The sequence below is a fragment of the Lithobates pipiens genome, unplaced genomic scaffold (genome assembly GCF_037356315.1).
Source record: "Lithobates pipiens isolate NorthernLeopardFrog02 unplaced genomic scaffold, aLitPip1_a1.2 Scaffold_18, whole genome shotgun sequence".
Taxonomy (NCBI): domain Eukaryota; kingdom Metazoa; phylum Chordata; class Amphibia; order Anura; family Ranidae; genus Lithobates; species Lithobates pipiens.
In genome coordinates, this window is record NW_027507758.1 from 621,172,783 (window position 1) to 621,199,284 (window position 26,502).

Genomic DNA, 26,502 nt, shown 5'->3' on the forward strand with positions numbered 1-26,502 from the left:
CACAGGATTCTCATGCATACAGACACCTCTACGTAAGGGCTGGGGACTGTCCTCAGGTTTCTCTTGCATACAGACTCCTCTACATATGGGTTGGGAGCTGTCCTCAGGTTTCTCATTGCATACAGACGCCACTACATATGGGTTGGGGGCTGTCCCGAGGTTTCTCTTGCATAGACACCTCTACATATAGGCTGGGGGCTGTCCTCAGGTTTTTCGTGCATATAGACGCCGTTACATATGGGCTGGGGGCTGTCCTCAGATTTCTCGTGCATACAGATGCCTCTACATATGGGGTGGAGTCTTCCTCAGGTTTCTCGTGCAGACAGATGCTTCCACATATAGGCTGTCCTCAGGTTTCTCATACAGACAGACACCTCTACATGTGAGCTGGGGGCTGTCCTCAGGTTTCTCATGCATACAGATGCCTCTACATATAGGCTGGGGGCTGTCCTCTGGTTTTTTTTTTCGTGCAGACAGACACCTCTACATCTGGGCTGGGGGCTGTCCTCAGGTTTCTCTTGCATGCTGACGCCTCTACATTTGGGTTGGTTTAGCCAGGTAAATGTCAGGTCCTCTGCTATGGCAGGTGTATTGATCTCCTCGCACTGACCACAGTCTTTCCTCCCTTTCAGGCACAGTATGCTATTTTATCCCACGCTGTGCCCCGCTGGAAACATAGAGCTCACCTCTGGCCAAACGGGAAGTGAAAGTGAACTATAAATGTAACAGTGAAGCAAATAACCAACCTAACAATTTAAAGCGGTGTTCCGCCCAATAAAAAATTAAAAACCAGCAACTACACATACTGAAGCTGTTGGCTTTTAACAATACTATACTGTCCTGGAGTCTAGCGATGTTGGCACCACAGCTGTTTCCATCAGCTGTCGGGTGTTGCCGCTGCCATTGAGGGTAAGGGTACCCAGCAGTGTAGCCTTATGGCTTTGCGCCGGAAACCCTACTGTGCATGATGGAGGCCCCGCTCCTCTCCCCTACTGGTCCGGGGACAGGGAGAGGAGGAGAGAGCCCCACGGTGATGTCACACGCCGTGGCCCGGACTCCCGGAAGTGGGAACAGGATACCTGTCTCCTCCCGAAAGGTTGCCAATTGTGGCACCGGAGGGGGAAAGGAGACAAATGAGCAGAAGTTTCACTTTTGGGTGGAACTCCGTTTTAACTATAATACACTTTATACAAGTGCAGGGAACCTCGCATAAACAGGGCAAGACCAGAACTGAAAATAAGAGGAGCAGAGATGGGGTAGCAGGATACAGGATCAAGAAGGGAAGTGGCATATAGGCAGAACACTGAGACACTAATAAAAGTTAAGGGAGGGATTATAAACCTTCCCAGTAGCCAGCATCAGGTGAAACCTAATTACTGAAATCTGCTGGTAGTCGCACCTGCCAGTGGCCCCTGAAATTGCACCCTTCCGTGTCACCAGAAGTTGATTCAGGTCTTGGCAACCTTGTGTATAGAGTAGAGCAACGGTCCCCAACCTTGTTTGGCACCAGGGACTGGTGTCATGTCATTTCCAGGGACGTGGGGAGGGGGGGGGCTATTCACATAACCTGTCCTTAGCCCCCCTTTATAGCACAGCTCCCTTTATATCAGTGCCCTTAGTTCCCCTTCACATCACAGCCCCCCTTTATATTGTAGTGCCCCCTTTACATTAATGTGCAAGGGACTGCTCTGTAAAGAGAGGCTGTGATGTAAAAGGGGCACTGTAATGTAAAGGGGACTGCTCTGTAAGGGGGGACACTGATGTAAAGGGGACTGCACTGTAAAGAGGGCATGGTTATATAAAGGGGACTGCACTCGCCTTTTATATTACAGTGCCCCTAGCAATCACAGCCTCCAACAATGCCCTTGCAGGCTGATCCTTCCCTCTCTTAACATGACACTTCCCCATTCTAATCTCTGCCTCCCCTGCACAGGACTCCTTTGGCATTGCAGAGGCTGTAATCATTCCATGTATGATCTCCCGGCTCCCCCGCCCGCCTGATGCTGTCATCCTATTCAGTAGGGCAGGGGGCAGGAGGAGCTCTCCATTATGATCTGAAGCTCCTCCCACCCACTGCCCTGCTGATTGGATGACATCCTCGGCTAGGTGGGCAGAGGAGGCAGGAGAGGACAAGCAGGCATGGCCACACAGCAGGAGGAGAGCAGCGACCACGCTTTGTGATAGCCTCATGAGGACCGCGGTCGCCGCACATCTCCTGTTCTGTGGCCTGGCCATCAACAGACTACGCACTGGTACTGGTCCGCAGCCTGGGGGTTGGGGACCCCTGGAGTAGAGTATTAGAACCATGCAAATCATATAGTCGCTAGTTGGGTTGCACATTTAAGGTGCTCGGCGTGGATGAGCATAACAGATTATGGCTGTCAATGGTTACTAAATAATCAGTGGCTGCTTTTCACTCGCTGAGTCCTTAAAAACCACTGATGCCCCTCAGACCATACTTTATATGGCTGGGAATTGCTAGACACATAAGCAAATGCATAGCTCCCAACTGTCCCTGATTTGGAGCAATGTCCGTCATTCCACCTCATTTGTCCCTCATTTTGGTCTGAGCTATATAGTTGTTTATAAAATGCACTTTTTATCTTTCGAAAAGTGTTTTCCAGTGCTAAATCTTTCATCCAATTTCTAAATTGCTACATTTTTACATTTTAAGAGCCAATATAAAGGAATAGTAGTGGTAAAAAAAAGTCCTTGTGGATTTAATTAACATTTTTTGGGGGTTAATTCTCCTTTAAGGGGGTGTGGCAGGGGGCGTGTCCTATGCCTACATACATTTGTTAGTTGGCGTCCCTCATTCCCATCGCAAAATGTTGGGAGGTATGGCAAATGGGTTGGAAATGCAGCATTGCATCATTGCCTGAATATGGCCATACTTAGGACATGATGTCACCACCCCTACACCTTCCTTTATATAGCTGATAACAGCTTGGGGAGCTTTCGCTTGGCTTTTGTAGAATCTGGATCGATGGTGTGGTTTGGGTGTTTTTTTTGTTTTTTGTTTTCGAGTCAGTGGGCAGCCATTGTAATTGATAATGGATTTACAGTGAGAGACTTTTTTTGGGGGATTTTTATATATATATATATATATATATATATATATATATATATATATATATATATACTGGACATGTCAAACATTTTGGGTGTCTTTATTTCTATACGTTTTTTCTGTGAGCGAGTAGGGGTACTACCCCATACACTTTCACCTGGTGTTAGGGTGTCAGCAGCCACTGACTCCCTATTGTCCAGCCTGAGCAGGAAGCTGCCACATATAGCAGTGGAAGTAATACTGCAGCTCAAGGTTTGACTTGATTAAATACCCATCTAGTTCAGCCATTCGCTGACCCCCCAATCAAGCCAAATTCTGTCCAAACATAGGTCCATTTACTGGTCCTATGGGGGAAGGATTCCCTTATATCAGTAGTCAGAAATAGAAGAACGGTCTTACATCATCATGAAATTGTTGTTACTGAAAGACAGAAATTGCTCAAGAAACCTTTGGAGGAAACCTGGCAGAGAAAGGCTGGTCTAGTTAGTAATATATTTCTATAGCTCCCAACTGTTCCTGATTTGGAGCAATGTCCCTCTGTCCCCCCTCATTTGTCCCTCATTTTGGTCTGATCCATATAGTTATACATAAAATGCACTTGTTATCTTTCATAAAGTGTTTCCCAGCGCTAAACCTTTCATCTGAAATTTTAAATTGCTGCATTTGTAAATGTTAAAAGCCAACATACAGGAATAGGAGTGGCAAAAAAAAGTCCTTGTGGATTTAATTAACCTTTTTTGGGTTAATTCTCCTTTAAGGGGGTGTGTCAGGGGGGGCGTGTCCTATGTCTACATACGTTTGCAGGTAGGTGTCGCTCATAAATCTCAAAATGTTGGGAGGTATGTGTAGCGGATGACATTTTGGACAAAGTGTCATTCATGTGTAAATTTAGTTTTTGCCTCAGAACAGTAGGGGTTCTGAGGGTTAATTACGTAGGTTGAACTTTGACATCAGTTTGGCTGGGCTGTGTTAGAAGTTCTGCCAGGTCATGTGTGCAGTGAGGTGCACATGACAAGCCAGAACCAGGCCTGGTTGGACTTTTTGGGTATCAGCCTTCTCAGAATCAATCAGTGGGTGTGCCGGACCTTGCTGAGGAGTCTGAGAAGGGGCACTTAAGATGTTGAGGTCACGTGTTGAGTAGAGGAGTTCGTGAGGCCCATGTGGTCTGGTCTTGTTTCCAGGACCGGGGTAGCCCCGCGAGGGGTCCCGTTCACGGGGTGTTCGATACCCCGCAACATGCTAATGCTGGTTACCCCCAATAAACCTGTCTGGTCTGGGGTAGGGATCCGTCTGTTCCCGAGTCTCGGAGCTGGCTGGACCGAGGCGCAGTAACTGAGGGAGGATTCAAGGAGTGCGGGTGTGCTCTTGGCTTGGAGGGGCACCGCAGCTCGTGGAAGTGACCGGGGGAGGACTCTTAGGAGGAGGGCCGGCAAGTGGCATCCTGAGAAGTGCCTGGTTACTGAGTTGGGAAGGACATTGATTAATCCACGCTTTTTCCAGTACTATCAAGGAGACAGAGAACGTTGCAGGTACCGAGGAACCTGGAACATTATAACTTATACATGTTCAGAGGATTTTACAAGTTCTGAATCAACGTGCTGATTGCCATGATCTCTGGCTAGAGATCTGTTCAGCCTTGAAGTGCCCAGCTGCGAGTGGCTACTCTCTGGGTGGTATAAGAGACTTTGTTATGTCTGCAGTTCAAGTTGGCCGAGTTCTTCACCCTTGCCCTCTGTTCCTATATGAGACTGTGTTATTGGATGTTACCCTTGCAAAATAAAACCTTTCAAAAGGGACTTTATTGGTGTCAGCTTCCAAGTTGTTGGGTATCAACCCTGGGAACCCCTAGCTGTGGAAGAACAAGCCAAGCGGAGGTAACCGGTAAGCCCAATAAGTCAAGGCCGTCAAGCATAGGGTTATGGCTACTACATATGTATTTCTATCCCCCTTGATGGGAGTGGAGATGACCCATCTATAAAGATATACAGTACATACACACACACAGCACAAAGCCGGTGTTCAAACTACGAGATATTTCTCTGGGATGCAGTTCCTCTGAGCTCCACAAGGTGGTGACCTCACTTATATAGAGACATACAGGAAGTCTCTACGAAAGACAGGAAGTGACGTCAGTTATAAATAGGAAGTTCCGTGTGAGAGGTGAGTCGGGAGGAAGTAGAGAGAAGACATTGCTGGAAGTGGCAGTAGAGGAGGTAATAAGATCTTATTTTCTATTTACACCCAGTAACCCCCCGTCATGTCCGTCCTCTTCCTCCATAGTCACTGTGATGTCTTTTATCTCCAGCAGATGATGATACACACATATATAGTGTGGAGACCTAGATTAGACCCAGGGGCAGAACATTTCCCCCACTTACGGGGCCGGAACATTCTCTTCATTTCGGAGATGTCACCTTAGCACCATTGCCCCCTGTTCCCCCACTAAGCACCAATGCCCCCCTCTCCCCCTTACAGAGCACCAGTGACCCCCCCCCCCCCCCCACACACACACACACACACACACACACACACACACACACACACTGAGTAGCACGCTTTAAAATTGTGCACGCTCGTGGAATGGCACCAAACTTTGGTACTTAAAAATCTCCATAGGTGATGCTTTCAATCTTTTTTACTGGTTAGTGTTACCTGTTTAGAGTTACAGAGGTGGTCTTGGGGTAGAATTGTTGCTTTTGCTCTGACACATGCAGCGATACCTGCAGCAACTGCTCTCCCTACTGTCTTCTCGTGCAGCAACTGCTCTCCCTACTGTCTTCTCGTGCAGCAACTGCTCTCCCTACTGTCTTCTCGTGCAGCAACTGCTCTCCCTACTGTCTTCTCGTGCAGCAACTGCTCTCCCTACTGTCTTCTCGTGCAGCAACTGCTCTCCCTACTCTCTTCTCGTGCAGCAACTGCTCTCCCTACTCTCTTCTCGTGCAGAAACTGCTCTCCCTACTCTCTTCTCGTGCAGCAACTGCTCTCCCTACTCTCTTCTCGTGCAGCAACTGCTCTCCCCCTAGTATCTCCTAATGCAGCAACTGTTCGCCCCCCACTACAGTATCTCCCCGTGCAGCAACTGCTTGCCACTTACTATCCCCCCTGCATCAACTGCCCTCAACCTACTATCACCCCTGCATCAACAGCTCACCCCATACTACCTCCTTGTGCAGCAACTGCTCGGTCCCTACTATCTCCCTGTGCAGTAACTGCTCTCCCCCTACTATCTCCCTGTGCAACAACTGCTCTCCCCCTACTATCTCCCAGTGCAGTAACTGCTCTCATCCTACTATCTCCCCATGCAGCAAATGCTCTCCCCCTACTATCTCCATCTCCCTGTACAGCAACTGCTCTCCCTCTATTATCTCCATGTGCAACAACTGCTCTCATCCTACTATCTCCCCATGCAGTGACTGCTCTCATCCTATTATCTCCCCGTGCAGTGACTGCTCTCATCCTACTATCTCCCCGTGCAGTGACTGCTCTCATCCTACTATCTCCCCGTGCAGTGACTGCTCTCATCCTACTATCTCCCCGTGCAGTGACTGCTCTCATCCTACTATCTCCCCGTGCAGTAACTGCTCCAATCCTACTATCTCCCCATGCAGCAAATGCTCTCCCCCTACTATCTCCATCTCCCTGTACAGCAACTGCTCTCCCTCTATTATCTCCATGTGCAACAACTGCTCTCATCCTACTATCTCCCCATGCAGTGACTGCTCTCATCCTACTATCTCCCCGTGCAGTGACTGCTCTCATCCTACTATCTCCCCGTGCAGTAACTGCTCCAATCCTACTATCTCCCCTTGCAGCAAATGCTCTCTCCCTACTATCTACATCTCCCTGTACAGCAACTGCTCTCCCTCTATTATCTCCCTGTGCAACAACTGCTCTCATCCTACTATCTCCCCGTGCAGTGACTGCTGTCATCCTACTATCTCCCCGTGTAGTAACTGCTCTAATCCTACTATCTCCCCGTGCAGCAAATGCTCTCATCCTACTATCTCTCCTTGCAGCAAATGCTCTCATCCTACTATCTCTCCTTGCAGCAAATGCTCTCTCCCTACTATCTACATCTCCCTGTACAGCAACTGCTCTCCCTCTATTATCTCCCTGTACAGCAACTGCTCTCCCTCTATTATCTCCCTGTGCAACAATGGCTCTCCCCCTACTATTTCCTCCCCGTGCAGCAACTCTGCCTCTCATATGAGGTCTCTCTGTCTTTTGTAGTAGTTTGATGGAGTTGAATGAGCAGCCTAGCTATTATTTATAATATATTCATGGGGTAATGTGTGGTGCTTTTAGTGCACACTGTTTACCACACAGCAAGGTGACGGAGGGCTGTGTACAATGAGTGATCTAAAAACTTTTCAATGTCGTGTATGCTGCACACCCATTGGTTACTTTTATTGTATAATTCCCTCTAGTGTTCTCCAGAATTGTTACATCACATCTCTTGGGGGGGGAAAAAAAGGAAATGTATTTCCTGTACTCCTCGGTTCCATCTAGTGGCCCCCAATGTGTTTTTGTTTACAAGGCCCATAATAAAAGAACATTCTTTCAAAAGAGAAAAAAAGCCTAAAGAAAGTTCCTTGTTGCCGAATTTACAGATACAGCGATTTTCAGAATGAATGGCGATGCAGATATTTAAAAAAAATAAATAAACTAAAAGTAGTCCAACCTATGTGTTCCAATACACAGTGAGGCAGCCCAGCCCACCTATATCTCCATCCTAATTGTCAGGACCCGGGTTAGAACATGCAACCTCTACTGTATCTGGAGGTGTCTCTACTTGCTGAGCCACCTGGGGATGCCAGACAGCTACAACAATGATCCCCTAAGAAACCCAAATGGAACAATAGCTCTATTGCAGAAGTGGATAACTCCATTTGAAGCCTTGCTGACCTCTAGGACCAGGATTGTCCTCAGAACTCTGTAGCGATAGATAAAAGAAAGCGGGCGCACTGGCCTAGTGCATTATCCCACAAATTGTATTAAAATAGAATAAAATAAACACTACTCACGAACACAGGTAGTAAAAGCGCTCATCTGACAACACAACTTGGTTGTAAATCCTCGAACTCTCAGATTACTGCTGGCTAATGTGTTTCGAAGGCATGTCCTCCTTCATTAGAGCCGAAGAGAGTTTGGGAGATTACATCCAAGCTGTGTTGTCAGATTAGCGCTTTTACTACCCATGTTTGTGAGTAGTATTTATTTACTTTTATTCAGTTTTAATAAAATTTGCGGAATAATGCACTAGGCCAGTGCGCCCTCTTTCTTTTATCTATCCTGACAGATGCTGGGAAGCTCTCTGGACAATTCCTTGAACAATCTTGCCTTTAAGCTTGTTTCTCTTGAACCTTTTTTGTTTCTCCCATAAACGTCCTATTTAGGCCACGCCTTTGCAATTCCTGTTTGCCAGATTATTGTGCTCTCTCCAGCCAAAATCATTTTTACTCCTGCTGCCGTCTGCACCTACGCTACCATTTGTTACTGACCTTTGGCTTGTTCCTCGACTACACTTCTGCTTGATCTCAATCTGCAACCATTTGTTACTGACCTTTGGCTTGTTTACTGACTACACTGCTGCTTGTCCCTATCTCCTACTGGACCCTGGGTTGCTCACAACTGGTACTGACATGCAACAAAACCCATCTCCACCATCAGGAGCTCTGGTGAATACCGGGTAGTGCACCTCGGGTCAGCCCCCGTCATCCACCAGGGTGACCTGCTTCTGTACTTATCAAGCCTCTCTACTGCTATAGCTTCTGGTCTCCTAACCTGACCATGACACTAATATTGTACAATTAACCACTTACAGGCCGCTTGCCATTGTTAAACGACGGTTGTTTGAAGAGGAATACCACTGTTACGGCAGCAGATAGCTGCCACAAACCTAGTATCCTCTTCCTTAGCTTGTAGTCCTCTTTCAGATAAAAGTGGTCTCTGCGGCGGTTTCGCCACAAGATCACTTTTATGGGGGGCGGGAGAGGGGGCCCCCCTCCCGACTGCGGTCCGGTGGTCTCCGTCGCTTACCAGAGCTGCCGGTAGCAGTGGAGACAAACGCGTCCTCTCCCCTGTTTTGCTGGCTGCCGAGTGAGGGGAAGATGGCCCCCGCTCGGGTCCATAGCATTGACTGGAGGAAGCAACGTTTTTTACAAATTCCATTTTTTTTTTTTTGCATTTCAGTGTAAATATGAGATATGAGGTCTTTTTGACACCAGATCTCATATTTAAGAGGTCCTGTCATGCTTTTTTCTATTACAAGGGATGTTTATATTCCTTGTAATAGGAATAAAAGTGACACATTTTTTTTTTTTAAAAGGACAGTGTAAAAAAAAAAAAAATTTACAGCGCCCTGTCCCGCCGAGCTCATGTGCAGAAGTGAATGCATACGTGAGTAGCGCCTGCATATGAAAACGGTGTTCAAACCACACATGTGAGGTATTACTGCGATCGGTAGAGCAGGAGCAATAATTCCAGCCCTAGACCTCCTCTGTAACTCAAAACTGGTAACCTGTAGAAATGTTTAAACGTCACCTAAGAAGTAGATTTTTAAGGGTAAAAGTTTTTCACCATTCCACGAACAGACGCAATTTTAAAGCGTGACATGTTGGGTATCAATTTTCTCTGCATAACATTATCTTTCACAATATAAAAAAAAATTGGGCTAACTTTACTGTTCCAAAAAGTGTATATTTTCCCCAAAAAGTGCGCTTGTAAGACCAGTGCGCAAATATGGTGTGACAGAAAGTATTGCAACAACCTGCCATTTTATTCTCTAGGGTGTTAGAATTTTTATATATATATATATATATATATATATATATATACATATATATATACATATATATTATGTTTGGGGGTTCTAGGTAAGTAATTTTCTAGGAAAAAAAATGATTTTAACTTGTAAATGCAGAGTTTGAAAAATAGGCCCAGCCCTTAAGTGGATAATACAGTCCATATACAACATAATTCTCTGCTATCCATCAACAGAGAAAACCATATAGATCACATCAATGAAGATGGAGGAGGACTGGAGTCACATGACTGAGAAGATACTAAACCTCACCCTGGAGATCATCTACCTGCTGACCGGAGAGGTGAGGAGGATTCTGGGAGGTCACATGACATCACTCTTATCTCTATTAATAAAACACAGACCTGACCGGAGAGGTGAGGAGGATTCTGGAATACTAACATGATATTTCTATTGGTTCCTCAATACAGAGATTCCTTCCTGTGAAGTCAGGTGATCATATGACCATCACAGTGCCTCCATGTGACTCCCTAAAACCTGAGAGACACAACATGGAGAAGATTGTAGAAGTCACCAAGAAGATGATGGAGCTGCTGACAGGAGAGGTGAGCGGTGCTGGGAATTCTGGGACATTATCCAGTAACAGACAAGGGATGTGTCTGGATGGTGACTGTATCATTGTGTGTGTCAGGTTCCTATAAGGTGTCAGGATGTCATCATCAGGTAGATGAGGAACAATCACTGATAGTATCGTTAGGATCTGTATTGTTATAATTGATGTCATTTTTATTATATATTCAGAGTGGAGACCTGAGAGATTCTAAAGTTGAAGTTAAAGAAGAGATAAAAGAGGAAGATGATGAGGATGGGGTGATGGAGGAGTCAGGGCTTGTAAAAGGACACAACGATCTGTACCAGGACACCATGATGGAGTCATCCATCTACAGAAACCCACCAGAGAGATGTCCCCGTCCTCTGTATTCCCGGGATTCCACACAGGAAGATCACATCATCCCTTACCATTACAGGGTTAGTGAAAGGGAACATAGACTCTTGGAGATGATGTGTGAATATTTTTTTCATGTAAAAATATCTTTTACAGATATAATTTTCTCTCATAACTTGGTTTAGGGTGAAGATCTCATAGATATAAAAGTTGTAATTAAAGCAGAAGAAGAAGAAGAGAGGTACATGAGGGATGATCAGCAGTCTATGGAGGAGGATGGAATAACGGGGACATTTATAGAGGAGGACACTCCTACAGAGATCAGCACAGGTGGGTCATTAACACTAAATACATTCCTCCACCCATACTGCTCACTGATTGGTCCAGAGTAGGGCAAGGACTGGGTGATATCAGCCTGTAATCCCCTGGACACTTTCCTGAGCTGTGTTCCCCGTCCTGTATTCCTGTATTTCTCTCGGATAATCTTCCTTCTCTGTGCTGCAGACAAAATGTATGTATCTAGACTGGATTTATGGAGATTCTGGGCTTTGGATAGCAGCACAATGTAGATGTTTGCAATAGGCATTACTTAACCTAGGTACCTGGGGCATGTGTCTTGGGCTTTATGCCCCAAGCCTGGGTCTAGCAAGATCTCTGGCAAAACAATTCTCCCAGGGTTACTTCCTCTGTTGTTTGCTGTCTGTGCCGGGTGGAGGGATATGTCTGTATAGTCTCAGACCCAAGTCACTGAGTGCAGTCTCAGGAGATGGGAGGCAGCGGTGTGGGACCTCTGCAACTTGTCTCAGTTGAGGCCTGGTTTACACCTATGCAGGTTGCAGTTTGCATATTCCAGGTGCATTTTGCAATACACGTTTTTGATTCATTGAAGTCTATGGAACTAAAAACCAGAAAAGAGGTCCCTAGCACTTTCCATTAAAATATAAAGATGTGAATGTGACCCATAGGAAACCATGTTAAATGGACTGTAGTGTGCTTCTGCAAAACTGAAAACGCACTAAAAAAATGCATAGGTGTGAACCAAGCTTTATGGTTTTACATAACCAGGATTATGTAGGTACTACATAATCTAAATGGCATATTACATATTCTATGTTGTACAGTCCTATCTATAGTCCTATCTGTTGTATATTATATAATATGTTGTACATTACATAGTCCTGATTTCTGCTCTCTACCCACTGCTATATATAAACATAATATGTATTCTCTTTTGTTTCACCCATTTTCTACCAGCTGTACATTTTTATATCTGATGATTTGATTGGAGCACAGACTTTTACATGTTGATAATAATGTGATAACATTATTAAACTTTTGGAACCTTAAACAGAAAGTGATAATGAGGGGGAGGAGTCCATAACCCAATGATGGGGGTCTTCAGGATCAGTCCAGTCTTCATCTTGGTTGTTCTCCCCCCATCCTCACTCTCTGACCTCTGGTGGGGCTCAGCCCCGCTGTTATTCATGACTAAATCATGGACTAAATAGGGAAGTGCAGGACTTCTTGTGTTGGGAAGATGGCAATGAGTGATAGAGGGGGAGGGGACACTCGTCCTATAATCCCCTCATCACTGTCACTCCTATAAAAGACAGTTCTCGTTGTTTCCTCACTCTCTGACTAAGGTCCATGAATAAAGAAATGATCTGGTAGGAGATCAGAGGACCCATTTACTAGTTACCTTGAGGGGGGAATTGTAAGATCCTCAGAGACAAAGCTCCCTGATGTGGGCGGAGTCCTGGTTTAGGGGAACCAATCAGCTCATGTCTAGTAATAATCTTTTTATCTCTATTTTAGTAGATGGACGGGAGATGAGGAAAACCTCAGAGGATTGTCTCACTTTGTCTCCAGACTGTAAAGTAGAAGATGAGGACGTCACACAGTATAGTCCAGGAGAAAACCCGACTACCTCAAATGTCCATCCGGCACCACACAGTGTAGATGGACCATCGTATTCCTCTTATCCTGAGGAACCTCAGACTGTGAGGGACGGTGCCGTCCTTCCAACAGATAAGAAGTTTTCCTGTACTGAGTGCGGGAAGTGTTTCTATTTTAAATCTGGGCTTATTGTACATACAAGAACTCACACAGGTGAGAAGCCATATTCCTGTCCTGAGTGCGGGAAATGTTTTTCACAGAAGTACCATCTTTCCACACATCAGAGATCTCACACAGGGGAGAAGCCGTATTCTTGTCGTGAGTGTGAAAAATGTTTTTCAGAGAAGTCCTCTCTTTTTAAGCATCAGAGAGTTCACACAGGTGAAAAGCCATATTCTTGTCCTGAGTGCGGGAAATGCTTTGCAAAAAAATCAGAACTTGTCACACATCAGAGGTCTCACACAGGGGAAAAACCATATTTCTGTTCTGAGTGTGGGAAATGTTTTTCACAGAAGTCCCATCTTAACAGACATCGGAGATCTCACTCGGGTGAGAAGCCTTATCCCTGTTCTGAGTGTGGGAAATTTTTTTCAAGGAATTCCGATCTTTACAGACATCAGAGATCTCACACGGGTGAGAAACCTTATCCCTGTTCTGAGTGCGAGAAATGTTTTTCAAGGAAGTCTGATCTTTACAGACATCAGAGATTCCACACAGGAGAGAAGATGTATTCCTGTCCTGAGTGTGGGAAATATTTTTCTTTGAAGTCCAGTCTTTACAAACATCAGAAATTGCACAGGGGGGAGAAGCTATATTCCTGTTCTGAATGTGGGAAAAGTTTTTTGAAAAAATCGAAACTTGTGAGACATCAGAGATCTCATACGGGGGAAAAATCATTTGACTGTCCTGAGTGTGGGAAATGTTTTGTACAAACATCAGATCTTGTCAGACATCAGAGGTCTCACACAGGGGAGAAGCCGTATTCCTGTACTGAGTGTGGGAAACGCTTTTCACAGAGGTCGAATCTTTATACACATCAGAGATTGCACACAGCGGAGAAGCCCCCTTCCTGTCCTGAGTGAGGGAATTGTTGCTCACTGAAGTCCTGTTGTCCTGTACATCGGGGATCCCACACAACACTCGAGGTGTATTAGTGCCTTGAGTGTGGGAAATGTCTTCTATATGAATGTTGCTGGACATCACAGCTCTCATGTGGGGAAGAAGCACACCCTGATATACACCTCAGATATACTCCATGGCTGATCTTCATCATGTAAGAAACAGTTGATAAGGAGATCAGAGATCACCAAAGACATGGATGAAGTGTTGTACCGTGTTGGCCATTGATAGCAGTAGAAAAATAAAAATGGAGTCATTACATTTCATTAGCGGAGTACATTTTCTGGTGTAAGATTTCCAAACACGTAGAGGTCTATTTAAAAAAAAAAAAAATGTTGAAAGAACAGGACCAGCAATTGCCCAAACATGATGAATGTTGGTCGTATTTTACTTTATACACTGATTTCCTATGGTCACTGGTGCCATCTCATGGCCATAATGCAGTATTACTTTTTTTGATAGAGGTATGTCAAGAAAAATACCATATTCTAGGAAAAAGATGGAGTGGCTATAGATTACAACCAAAATTTGTAATGGCTGGGCAATTGCTTGTCAAATTTGTCAAATACATTTTTATGAATAGAATTTTATGAAGACCCCTTATTTTCCTTTTTTAGGCATGCCTTTATACTAATAACTGAGATCATAATCTTGGTTTAACTTATGTTCTGCAAAGTCTACTGTACTCATAGGTGCGTTAGTATTAAAGGCTTAGTTCACTCCCCCCCCCCCCCCCCAAATGTCAGGTTCCCTATGTACCAATATACTATTAATGTACCTCTGTTGCAGAAAAGAAAAAGCTTTCTCTGTCTTCTAGGACAGACTATACCTCGGCCTCCAGTCTAGGGTTGCCACATTTTTTTTCAAGCCAAACCCTAACTTTACTGGCCCACCGCCTTTTTATTTTTTGTAGTATACATTGTAAAAGACCTTGGACACTTTTGGGTGGACTAAAGTGACTACCTGAGGAAGGAAGAGTATTGACTCCCTGAAACGTGTTGGCTAATGACCTGTCATGTGAAATCAATATATACCAGACTTGCTAATTATAATAGTGGTGCCCTTACTCTCTCTACCCTTTCTGTGCCCCCGTTTGAAGTCTGTGTTCTGGAAATTCTGAGCACATTTAAGTACTGCGCAGTGCACCACCCAGCCCCAGAAGCCTCTCATAGTTTAACAGGCAGTCTGTAGTGGGGTTGGTTGGCACATCTGTGCCCTCTACCCATAGCTAAATGCCTAATGTGCATTGGACCTCAGACTACCCTGGGGAATCCCAAGGATACCCCCAGCTGATAGAGAGCTGCTTGAAATTTTACATCTAAAGCCAGATCCTGCCTGTTTTGGGTTCAACGCTCTACCAACACTCTGTCCAGAATACCAAAGGAAAAAGCGGCAGTAGGATAGACTGGGGGTGCAGAGGGACTGACATGGGGCAGAGGGCTAGATGGGGGGCAGTAGAGTTGACTGGAAATAGCGGGATGGACAGGTGGGAAGCGACGTGGACTTGGGGTAGCGTGGTGGACAGTGGGGGCAGCAGAGTGGGCTGGGGGGTAGTGGGATGGACCGGTGGGGCAGAAGCATGGATGGGGTAAGTGGGGTGGACTGGAGGGCAGCAGGGTCGATAGGGGGGACAGTGGGATGGGCGGGGGGGCAGTAGTCAGGTGGCATGTGAGGAGACGGTGGTGGACTGTGTACCTGTCTCCTGCTGGCTGTCTTGTTCTGTAGGCTGCGAGGCGCTGCCATTACAAGTAGTGAGTGCTCAGCTGCGCTTGCTTCTTCTGCTGGGCTCCTTGAAGTCGGATGATCCTGTCAGCACAGGAGAAAAGCAGACAAGGAGAAAGAGGGTCCTTTAGCTGTTGGTGGTCTGTCCGGAGAGGTGCCTGCCATTTTTGGGCACCATAAGCCTTGATGTGTAAACGCTGAATGTCAGTGAGGGGGACAGAAGCCAGCAGTTGTAAATAGAAAAATGCTTGCTGTCACTGGACTTGGGACAGAGATGAGGGGAAGACACATTGGTGGCAGGCTATGGGGGCACTTCAATGGCAGGTATGTCATCAGAATAATGCGTCTGGGAGTTAGTCCTGAAATTTTGTATTTTGGACAGGAAAATAGTTTCAAGGAAATAGCTCGGCAGATGGTTCATTTGACAGAGTGTGCAGGAGCTGAGCGATCACATAACCTATATGGATAGAGCTGTAGTATTGAAAACAGTGAAAAGTGTGTTCGTAGAAGTCTATAAAGCTCCCCATATACTGTACAATCTCTGTTCAATTTCCTTTGGACGAGGGAGGTGTAGTTCAGAGTGACCATAAATGACCATACATGTCTATTCTGTGATGCACTAAGGCAATGCATGATGGGAGATGATCTACAGGAAATGATGGAAGCAGAAAGCATTTTTTAACATTTCAAACAGAAAGGTGAAAATCCAAAGCTGCCATGGTCAAGGTATGTGAGAGATAAGCACATTGGGATGGCTTGGGCAGAAAAAGGCTTCTATTTATTATGAAAAATTTAATTCTGCCTCTAAAAAGGTGAACTTAGCCTTAAAACCAACCAATGATTTAATATCGTAATTAAGTATTTTACAAATTGGCACCATCTAGTGGATAAATATGGTATTTTACATGTTAACCGCTTGCCGACCAGCCGCCGTCATTATACTGGTCGGCACGTTCCCGCAAGCCTTCGTAGCTGTACGTCAGCCCTTTAAGTAGGGATAGCAGGTGTGTGCGCACCCGACGCACTGCAGGGAAACCGATGAGCGTGGCCGCGGGCACGAGAACCAGAACAGGGACGTGTGTGTGTAAGCACACAAATCCCTGTTCTATGAGGAGAGGAGAGACAGATTGTGTGTTCCTACTAGCTAGGAACAACGATCTGTCTTCTCTTCTAGTCAGTTCCTTCCCCCTCCAGTTAGAACACACACTAGGGAACACAGTTAACCCCTTGATCTCCCCCTAATGTTAACCCCTTCCCTGCCAGTGACATTTACACAGTAATCGGTGCATTTTTATAACACTGATCGCTGAATAAAAGTCAATGGTCCCAAAAATGTGTCAAAAGTGTCCGATCTGAATGATACAGTCCCGGTAAATATTGCAGATGACCGCCATTACTAGTAAAAAAAATAATAATAAAAATGCCATAAATCTTTCCCATTGTTTGTAGACACTATAACTTTTGCGCAAACCAATAAATATATGCTTACTGTGATTTTTATTACCAAAAATATGTAGAAAAATATATATCCTCCAGTCTGGACCTTCAGATATCAACTATTGCAGCCAAATGTACAACACTAGCCGACACTAGCTTGCAGGAGCATGGAACTTTATTAGACAAGAAATACAAGCTTCTATACATTTGAGAAGAACATTCCCCCCTCCTAATCATATTACCCTAACAATACAACCGTAAATTAACATGAGCTAATTAACTAATCATTTAACCAGCCTAGGTGACTCAGAGGCCTGACCTTTCAGGGCAGACTTGTCATCTTTTAGCTCAGAAGACACAACACACATTATCATAAATATAAACACAGGACACCTTTACACAATAGCAGGAGCTCCCAGAATTAGCAGACGGTCTGTCTCCTACATTGCAGACCATGGAATCCACATTCAAGCAATGCTTTTATTAATCAGGGATTGCAGACGGCATGGCAACAGTCTACAAAACTCCTACAATGTTCTATCATTCTGATACATTGGAATTAATGTATCATAGATTTCTTGAGGGATATTGTTGATGAATACTGCTGTTCCATTTTAAGTAATCCAAGCCACATTCTTAATGTCCATTATTTTCTTGGTCACCCTGTGCCCCTAATAGGCACAGGGTGGCTTAGACATAGTAGGTGCATGGGGAGCTGAATCTAGGGTTTCCCAACCTCACCAAGGGATTCTGGGTTCCACCAGCCCCCCGCCCAAAGTGACTCCTGTCACAAGCAGTTCAATGAATATACCTTCTAGCAATGTCATTATCAGGCTGCCATTGTAGCAAGCTGTCATTACCAGGCTGCTATTGTAGTAAGCTGTCATTATCAGGCTGCTCTGGTAGCAGAGGCTCAGCCAGCTTCCACACAGGGAATCTGAATGGATCCCAATATTAAAGTAGGGATCCTTCCAAAATCTGGACCAGCTGAGTGTCAGCAGACAGTAAGCCTTAGCCTATCATTGGCTGAATATGGGTCACAGGAGTGCAGATCTAAGTGCACTCCTGTGTAGTGATGGACGAACTTCCAACGGGACATTTCGCAAACGCGGCCGATAGTTCGCGAACCGTAACATTCGCGGTGGGCCCCATTGACTTCAATGGGAGGCGAACTTTGCAAACCTACAGGTCAAATTTGCAGCCACAAAATAATTAATAGCTGTGCAAACATAGTCCCACCACATGGCCAATGACATAACACATGTATGAGGTGAATCTGGGATCGACAACTACAAGCATTCTTTTTTTAGATGGGAAATTGTTGTGAAAATTCAGGACTGTGGAGCGCATGAAGGCAATGGAGGAGAGGGAAGGTCAGGGACCAGGGTAGGCAAAAAAGAGGGCGCAGGAGATGATCACTAGCAGCGTGACATACAGCAATGACACCTGCACCGTGATAGAGTCATCTGACAACAGCACCGTGATAGAGAGCACTGACATCAGCAGCGTGACATAAAGCACTCACACCAGCACCGTGATATACAGAACTGACAGCAGCACCGTGATGGAGAACACTGACATCAGCAGCGTGACATAAAGCACTCACACCAGCACCGTGATATACAGCACTGACAGCAGCACCGTGATAGAGCACTGACATCAGCAGCGTGACATAAAGCACTCACACCAGCACCGTGATATACAGCACTGACAGCTGCACCGTGACAGAGAGCACTGACATCAGCACCGTGATATACAGCACTGACACCTGCACCGTAAGCAGCCCCATGAGGAAGTCAGCATAGCACAGGGATGGTGGGAGCCCCTCATAATGAGCATAGCACAGGGATGGTGGGAGCCCCTCATAATTAGCAGCCCCAGGAGGATGTCAGCATAGCACAGGGATGGTGGGAGCCCCTCATAATAAGCAGCCCCAGGAGGATGTCAGCATAGCACAGGGATGGTGGGAGCCCCTCATAATAAGCAGCCCCAGGAGGATGTCAGCATAGCACAGGTATGGTGGGAGCCCCTCATAATAAGCAGCCCCAGGAGGATGTCAGCATAGCACAGGGATGGTGGGAGCCCCTCATAATAAGCAGCCCCAGGAGTAAGTCAGCACAGCACAGGGATGGTGGGAGCCCCTCATAATGAGCATAGCACAGGGATGGTGGGAGCACCTCAAAATATGCACAGCAGAGGTACAGCCCCAGGAGGAAGTCAACACAGCACAGGGATGGTGGGAGCCCCTCATAATATGCACAGCAGAGGTACAGCCCCAGGAGGATGTCAGCACAGCACAGGGATGGTGGGAGCCCCTCATAATAAGCAGCCCCAGTAGAAATATGACACCGCTCAACCTCTTCAAAGAGGAGGGTACGGGCATATAGTACGGTGTGCTTTTTTTGGACAAGGAAGTGAGCCAAATGAAGAAAGAAGGTCTCTGTGCTCGATTAAAAAAATTGTTTATAGACATATACATGGTCTACTGGTCACATGTGTTGAATTCCTCCGAGATCCATGCCTCATTCATTTTTAGAAATGTGAGGTAGTTAACACTGTCGTGAGCTAGGTGAGTACGCTTATCGGTCACGATCCCCCTTCTGCGCTGAACGTCCTTTCGGACAGGACACTGGATGAGGGGCAAGCCAACAGTTCGATTGCAAATTGGGCAAACTCTGGCCAGAGGTCAAGCCTGCCCACCCAGTAGTCCAGGGGTTCATCACTCCTCAGAGCGTCCACATCGGCCGTTAACCCGATGTAGTCGGACACCTGACGGTCTAGGCGTTCCCTGATGCTGGATCCGGATGACACCTGTCGATGGGTCGGCTGAAAGAATGACCTCATTTTCGAAGTCACCAACACATCTTCAAACCGGCCTCTTCTTGCAGGCGCTGTTGGATTGGTACCCGCAACTCCTTCTCTGGGAGTGGGAATTGCTCCTCTGCCAGCGCACGCAAAAACAGAATGCAGCATTTCTCGAAGCAAGGCCTGGAAGTGCTGCATTCTGACAGCCCTCTGTGACGGCGGTAACATTTCCGCCATTTTGTGTTTGTACCGGGGGTCTAAGTACGTTGCCACCCAGTACTGGTCCTTGACCCTTATGCTTTTTATACGGGGGTCCCTATTAAAACACTGGAGCATGAAGGCCCCCATTTGCACTAAAGTGGAAGCGGTGTGGTGGCCTGGCTCCTGCTCATCATCCAGGATAATGTCGTCCTCTTCATTCTCCTCTCCCCATCCACGCACAACAGGGATCCCAGAAAGGTTTAAAGCATGCTCTTCTTGCTCCTCCTCATCCGCCCCGACACCATCCTCCTCTGACTCCTCTTCAGAATCCTGTTGTTCACTTGTCTCAGATAGAGTAGCCCCCCCCTGGGAATTCATCCAGCATTGCGACTTCCTCATCTTCCCGCTCCTGCTCCTCCACAGCTTGATCAATGACACGACGCAATGCACGCTCCATAAAGAAGGCATAAGGTACCATGTCACTGATGGCGCCAATGGCTGCGACTGACAAGTTTGGTGATCTCCTCAAATGGGCGCAGAAGTCTGCATGCGTCGCGCATGAGCAGCCACTGGCGCGGTGAAAAAAAAACCAGCTCCCCAGAACTGGTTCTGCCGCAGAGTTCATACAGGTAGACGTTAACTGCACGTTTCTGCTGGAGCAGCCTATCAAGCATATAGAAGGTTGAGTTCCATCGCGTCGGGCAATCGCAAATAAGACGTCTGACCGGCAGATTGTGTCACCGCTGAATGTCAGCAAGGCGAGCCATGGCCGTGTAAGATCTTCTGAAATGGGCCGAGATTTTCCTTGCCTGCCGCAAGATGTCCTGGACCCCAGGGTATTTGACAACGAATCGTTGCACGACCAAGTTTAAGACGTGTGCCATGCATGGCACGTGCGTGATTTTGCCCTGTTTCAATGCGCTAAGCAGATTGGCACCATTGTCACAAACCACTTTACCAACTGTCAAATTGAGCGGTGTTAGCCATTGATCTGCCTGTGAACGCAAAGCTGAAAGGAGTGCCGGGCCAGTGTGGCTCTTGGCTTCCAGGCACAACAGACGCAGCACGGCATGGCAACATCTCACCTGGCATGTCGAATAGGTTCTGGGGAGCTTGGGTGGCACAGCGGAAGAGACGCTAGCAGCGGAAAAGGAGGAGTCAGCTGAGGAGGAGAGGGAGGAGGATGGAGTAGGAGGAGGAGGAGAAGAAGAGTCAGCCCTGCATGCAATCCGTGGTGGTAAAACCAAATCTACACGGGTGCCACGGGTTACATGCTTGACGGCTGTCAGAAGGTTCACCCAGTGGGCAGTAAAAGTGATATACCTTCCCTGCCCGTGTTTGCTAGACCACGTGTCTGTGGTCAGATGTATCTTGGCACCGACACTGTGTGCCAGAGATACATTCACTTGCCGCTGAACATGGCCATATAGCTCTGAGATGCCCTTCTCTGAGAAATACTTCTTTGCTGGGACCTTCCATTGTGGTGTTCCAATGGCCACAAATTTGCGAAAGGCCTCGGAGTCCACCAGTTTATATGGCAGTAGTTGGCGGGCTATGAGTTCTGACAAGCCAGCCATCAACCGTTGGGCAAGAGGGTTATCCGGCTTCATCATTTTTTTATGCTCAAACATTAGGCCCACGGAAGCCTGCCTTTTTGCAGAAAAACGTGAGCTTGGCGTGATGGAAGGTGGAGTGGAGGACAATTGTGAGGAGAGAGGAGAAGGAGAAGTAGAAGACGAGGCTGGACGGTGAGAGCCTGCAGTGTGGCTTTGTGTGTTTCGTTGCTCCCACTCGGCTCGGTGATGGCTGCCCATGTGCCTTCTTAAGGCGGTCGTCCCTAGGTGAGTGTTGGGCTTACCGCGACTAATGCGTTGACTGCAAAGATTGCAGATGGCAACGCTATTGTCAGCAGCGGACACGTTAAAAAAAGCCCACACTGCGGAGCCATGTGCCGGTGTCCTGGGAGCGCGAGATGTGACCGTACATGGTCGATGACTCGCTCCTGATACATTTGCAGTCTGCTTTGTCCCTCCTGTGCAATGTAAGTTATTCCTGCTTCTCCTCCCTATCTGCTGGTCCATATCTCGCTCTGAACTCCCCTCCTCTTCCTCTCTTGTGGGCACCCACGTGACATCACTAGACACGTCATCATCAACGTCACCTTCCACACCGCTATAAGTAGAGATCTCGGAGTAGGCAGCAACACCGGGGACCAACCTCCTCCTTGGGCTGATCTAGGTACTGTCGTCAGACTGCTGAGTAGCGGTTGTTGCTACCTCCTCTTCCTGATCCAATACCAAGAGTGGCTGCGCATCAGAAATGTCCTCTTGATATGGATCGGAAAATAATTCCTGTGACTCAAGCGGAAGGTATGTGGTGGTGGTGGTGGTGGTGTTGTTGGTGTTAGTGTCTTTGGGGGTGCACATAGCAAAGAGTGAAGAAGAGGGTGCAGATCGAGAGGATGAGGAGGGTGCAGAAGAGTAAGGCTGAGCGAGCCATTCAACCAAGTCTGGTGCGTCCTTTAAAGTAATTGAACGCACCTTCTGCAACTTCCCACTTTGGCTCAAGCCTGTTGCTCCTGCCCTACCCCTACCACCCCTGCGGAAGAGCCTGCCTCTTCCTCTGCCTGTCATTTTTTAAATGACCCTGTGACAAAGCTCTCAGTCCCTATACCAATGAAGGACTGCTGCAGTATAGGGCAGCGGTCAGCAGTAGTTCACCTCAACCCTATGTATTGTGGACCGATACCAGTCCTTATAGAATAGCAGACTGTACCTCACTCAACCCTATGTACTGTAGCACCCTAGACCAAGTTACCAGTCCTTATAAGGACTTTTGTGGACCAAGTAGGTTGTGTGTGAGTGATTAGCAGACTGTACGTCAGTCCCTATACCGATGAAGGACTGCTGCAGTATAGGGCAGCGGTCAGCAGTAGTGCACCTCAACCCTATGTATTGTGGACCGATAGCAGTCCTTATAGAATAGCAGACTGTACCTCACTCAACCCTATGTACTGTAGCACCCTAGACCAAGTTACCAGTCCTTATAAGGACTTTTGTGGACCAAGTAGGTTGTGTGTGAGTGATTAGCAGACTGTACGTCAGTCCCTATACCGAAGAAGGACTGCTGCAGTATAGGGCAGCGGTCAGCAGTAGTTCACCTCAACCCTATGTATTGTGGACCGATACCAGTCCTTATAAAATAGCAGACTGTACCTCACTCAACCCTATGTACTGTAGCACCCTAGACAGACCAAGTTACCAGTCCTGATAAAGAGCTTTGTGCAACAAGTGAGTTGTGAATGATTAGCAGACTGCAGCAGAAGGGCAGCAGTCAAGTATAATATTCTTTCTATATTTGGAAGAAAGAATATTATACGTGTACAAGCCTATTACCATACCACTGATACCAGTCCTGAAAAGAACCTTTGTGGAACTAATAGTAACAGCTACTGTTTAAACTGACCCTCACTGCTTGACACACTGCTTCCTGCCTGTCCCTATATAAACTGGCAAAACAGAGGCTGCTGGAACAATAACTGGTTACTGGAATAGCACTTTTGTGGACCTGATAGTAACAGCTAATGATGATGACTAATCTGGCTGTCCCTACAGCAGCACACACCGTCCTGTCCCTTTCTCTAAACTGACAAAAGACACTCAGGCTGCTGCAACAATCAGTAGCACAGCAAACCTATATACACCTAACACCTATACCAGTCCTGAAAAGAACTTTTGTGTACCAAATAGCTAGCGATTTATCTCTCCCTGCTCCACACAGCAACCTTTCCCTATAGTGACAGAAGAAAGAATGTAAAATGGCCGCCGGATCAGGTGTATTTATAAGTTAGTTTATATGTCCAAGTGTCCATGTGCTGTAATGTCTCAATTGGCTGTCCTGTACCCCATGATGGATGTGTCATCAGGTCAAAGTTCTTTTACACAGTAAGAACACGGAAGTCCGCCGGGCGAACGGCGCCAATAGTCCGCCGAACGGGCGGACCGCGAACAGCCGAAATTCGCCGCGAAACGACCGCCGGGCGAACTGTTCGGCCATCACTAATGGGGATGAGCTGAATTGCTCAGGGTTCAATTTGAGCAGGGTACGGAGAACTTCAATGAAGTTCAGAATCCCTTTAAGCCAAGTCTGTCAAATTAAAAATGTCAATTTTCTGGGCTAAGAGGCAAAGAGGTGTAAAAAGCAAATGGGGTGGCACCGCTCTGGGGAACTTGAACCAATGCAAAAAAAAAATATAAAAAAAAATCCATTTGGCCATGAGCTGTGATTATTTAAATGTTAAAAGTGAAACATTAAAAATGTTTACTTGCGGAAACTAGTGGAAAGCCTCACTACTGGTATATCCTGTACAAAGGAGTGATGGTACCCTATGGGAATGTTTTACTGAGGACTTCAAGGAATGGGTCTGAATGCCTCCATCTCTGTAGATGTGTACCCCTGCATAGGTGCTTGCCTCATCAGGTGCTCCCCTGATTGGTTATTATCCTGAGGGGACCACCAGTGGTGGGTAGGCTCACTTAGTGCCCCACTTAGTCTACTGTTGTGAATTTTATGTTTATTGTTGTTGTGTCTGACCTTCTTTTTCTTTGTTTGCCTCCTAATCCACCCTTTCTTTCCTCTTCCTTCCACTTTTTTTTCTCCTTTCTATTCCCCTCCACTGCATTGACGACAATATGACAGTCTATCTTTGCACCTCTCTGAATGCTAAGGGGTTGAATATTCCCAAGTAGGGCTCTATGTTGCTTCTTTTTTTTTTTTTTTTTTCTTTGCTACTTCAGCGAATTTATCAGCGAGGTGCCAATCACCTTGGCGTTCATTTTAGTTTGCCTCGTCTTAACTTCACATCATTGTAGCTCTTCTTAATAGTAAACCTTATCGTTCAAAGACTTTATTCATTTATACATTTAAAAAAAAACACAAAAAAAAAAACCAAGAAAGGGAACGCCATCGAGTCATCTTTAACTTTCCCTTTAAATTTATCCCTTATCATCCTTCGCCCAAGTTCTTCACTTTATTTACTCCCCACCCCCCCCTTCCCTCTCTTTTTCACACTCGTTATGGGTAGGAAGAGAAGAGGTAAGCATCCCGTATCCTAAGACGATACATCGAATATCTACTCTCGTTTGTGCCTCCTCTTCTCTTTGTCCCTTTATACTCTTTTCTACCCCCTCCCTCCCACCTCCATGTTCCTGGTTACTTTTCCTCAGAGTTCTACTTAAAACCTCACTTCCAGTTTACCTTTCCCGTAGTTATTCCTGCGTTATTTCCTCCACATATCGCCATGATTTTTTAAATTTCTCCCAGAGATCCCATTTCCGATCCCTCTCCTCCTTTATGGCTGGTTCCTCCTCTCCACCCTCCCCACTTTCCATATGTTGAATTTTGGTAACCTGACGAATCCAATCTTGGATTTTGGGGCTTTCTTTCTCTCGCCATTTTCTCGGGATGAGATTTTTTGCGATGTCTAATAATATAGGGACTAATGATGCTTTGTATTGGTTAATTGTCTCTTCTGTCCCATGGAATAACACCATCCATGGGTCTTCTCTGACCACTTTTCCCGTTACCACCTTTACTAATTCAATTATCTTCTTCCAGAATTCTTTAATTTTGGGGCAATCCCACCATATATGGCCCATACTCCCGATAGATTTACAACCTCGCCAGCACTCCGGTGATTGATCATTTCTAAACCTACTTAGTTTGTCAGGGGTAGCATACCATCTTGCTATACATTTGTAATTTGTTTCTATCATTTTACTCCCTCCCCCCGCAAAGTGAATTAAAGTTAATATTTTCTTTCTAATTTGAATATTACATTGAACCCCCAGTTCTTTTTCCCACTTTTTAAAAAATGTCGGTTCCTCCAGCTCGTCCCCCTCTGAGATTATTTTATATATCGAACCAATATTTTTTCTTTTTTTTGTTGTTTTGTCCTTCTGACACAATTGTTCAAAGGGTCTTAACTCTTCTTTACTCCGGAGGGGATGGGGTAACTTTAAAACAAAGGTTCTTAACTGGAGGTACCGCCATTCATCAATCCTCATCAATTCTGTGTCTTCTCTTAGTGCTTGGAACGTGTTTAAGTTATCTTCTACTAAGATATCTTTTAATTGTGCATTGTCTTTTAATATCCAGTTCCCCCCTATTTCTCGTTGTCCTGGTGGGAAATAGTTATTATCTTTCAGAAAAATCAACGGTGAGTTATACCTCCACTTTTTTTGCGTGTGTAATTGATCCCATAGTTTAAAGACTTGTCGTGTAATCTTGTGAGTGTTTAAGCCCAGTGTCCTGAATTGTGGCGGGTTCCAAATTATTCTTCCTAATTGTGTTTGTGAAAGCGTGCTTTCTATACCTACCCATCTTTTATCATTTCCCTCTTTCGCCCACTCTACCACCCGTGACAGTACTACAGCATTATAATATCTTTTTATGTCCGGGGCTGCCACTCCACCTTGATCTTTCCCTCTCCTTAGTACCGCATACGAGATTCTCGGTTTTTTATTTTGCCATATAAACTTTGAT

General features: G+C 46.0%; 2 protein-coding genes across 2 annotated transcripts in view; both read left to right on the forward strand.

Annotated features, from left to right (window-relative positions):
• The window catches only part of LOC143986855 (uncharacterized), a 121,533-nt gene extending 107,473 nt beyond the window's left edge, over positions 1–14,060 (forward strand). Inside the window, 5 exon segments of the mRNA XM_077485263.1 lie at positions 10,084–10,176; positions 10,304–10,438; positions 10,635–10,862; positions 10,965–11,109; positions 12,595–14,060. Coding sequence (XP_077341389.1) covers positions 10,084–10,176; positions 10,304–10,438; positions 10,635–10,862; positions 10,965–11,109; positions 12,595–13,757 — 1,764 coding nt within the window. The 3' untranslated portion in view covers positions 13,758–14,060.
• LOC143989434 (uncharacterized) overlaps positions 1–26,502 on the forward strand; it is a 164,907-nt gene that overhangs the window by 107,470 nt on the left and 30,935 nt on the right. The window lies entirely within an intron of this gene.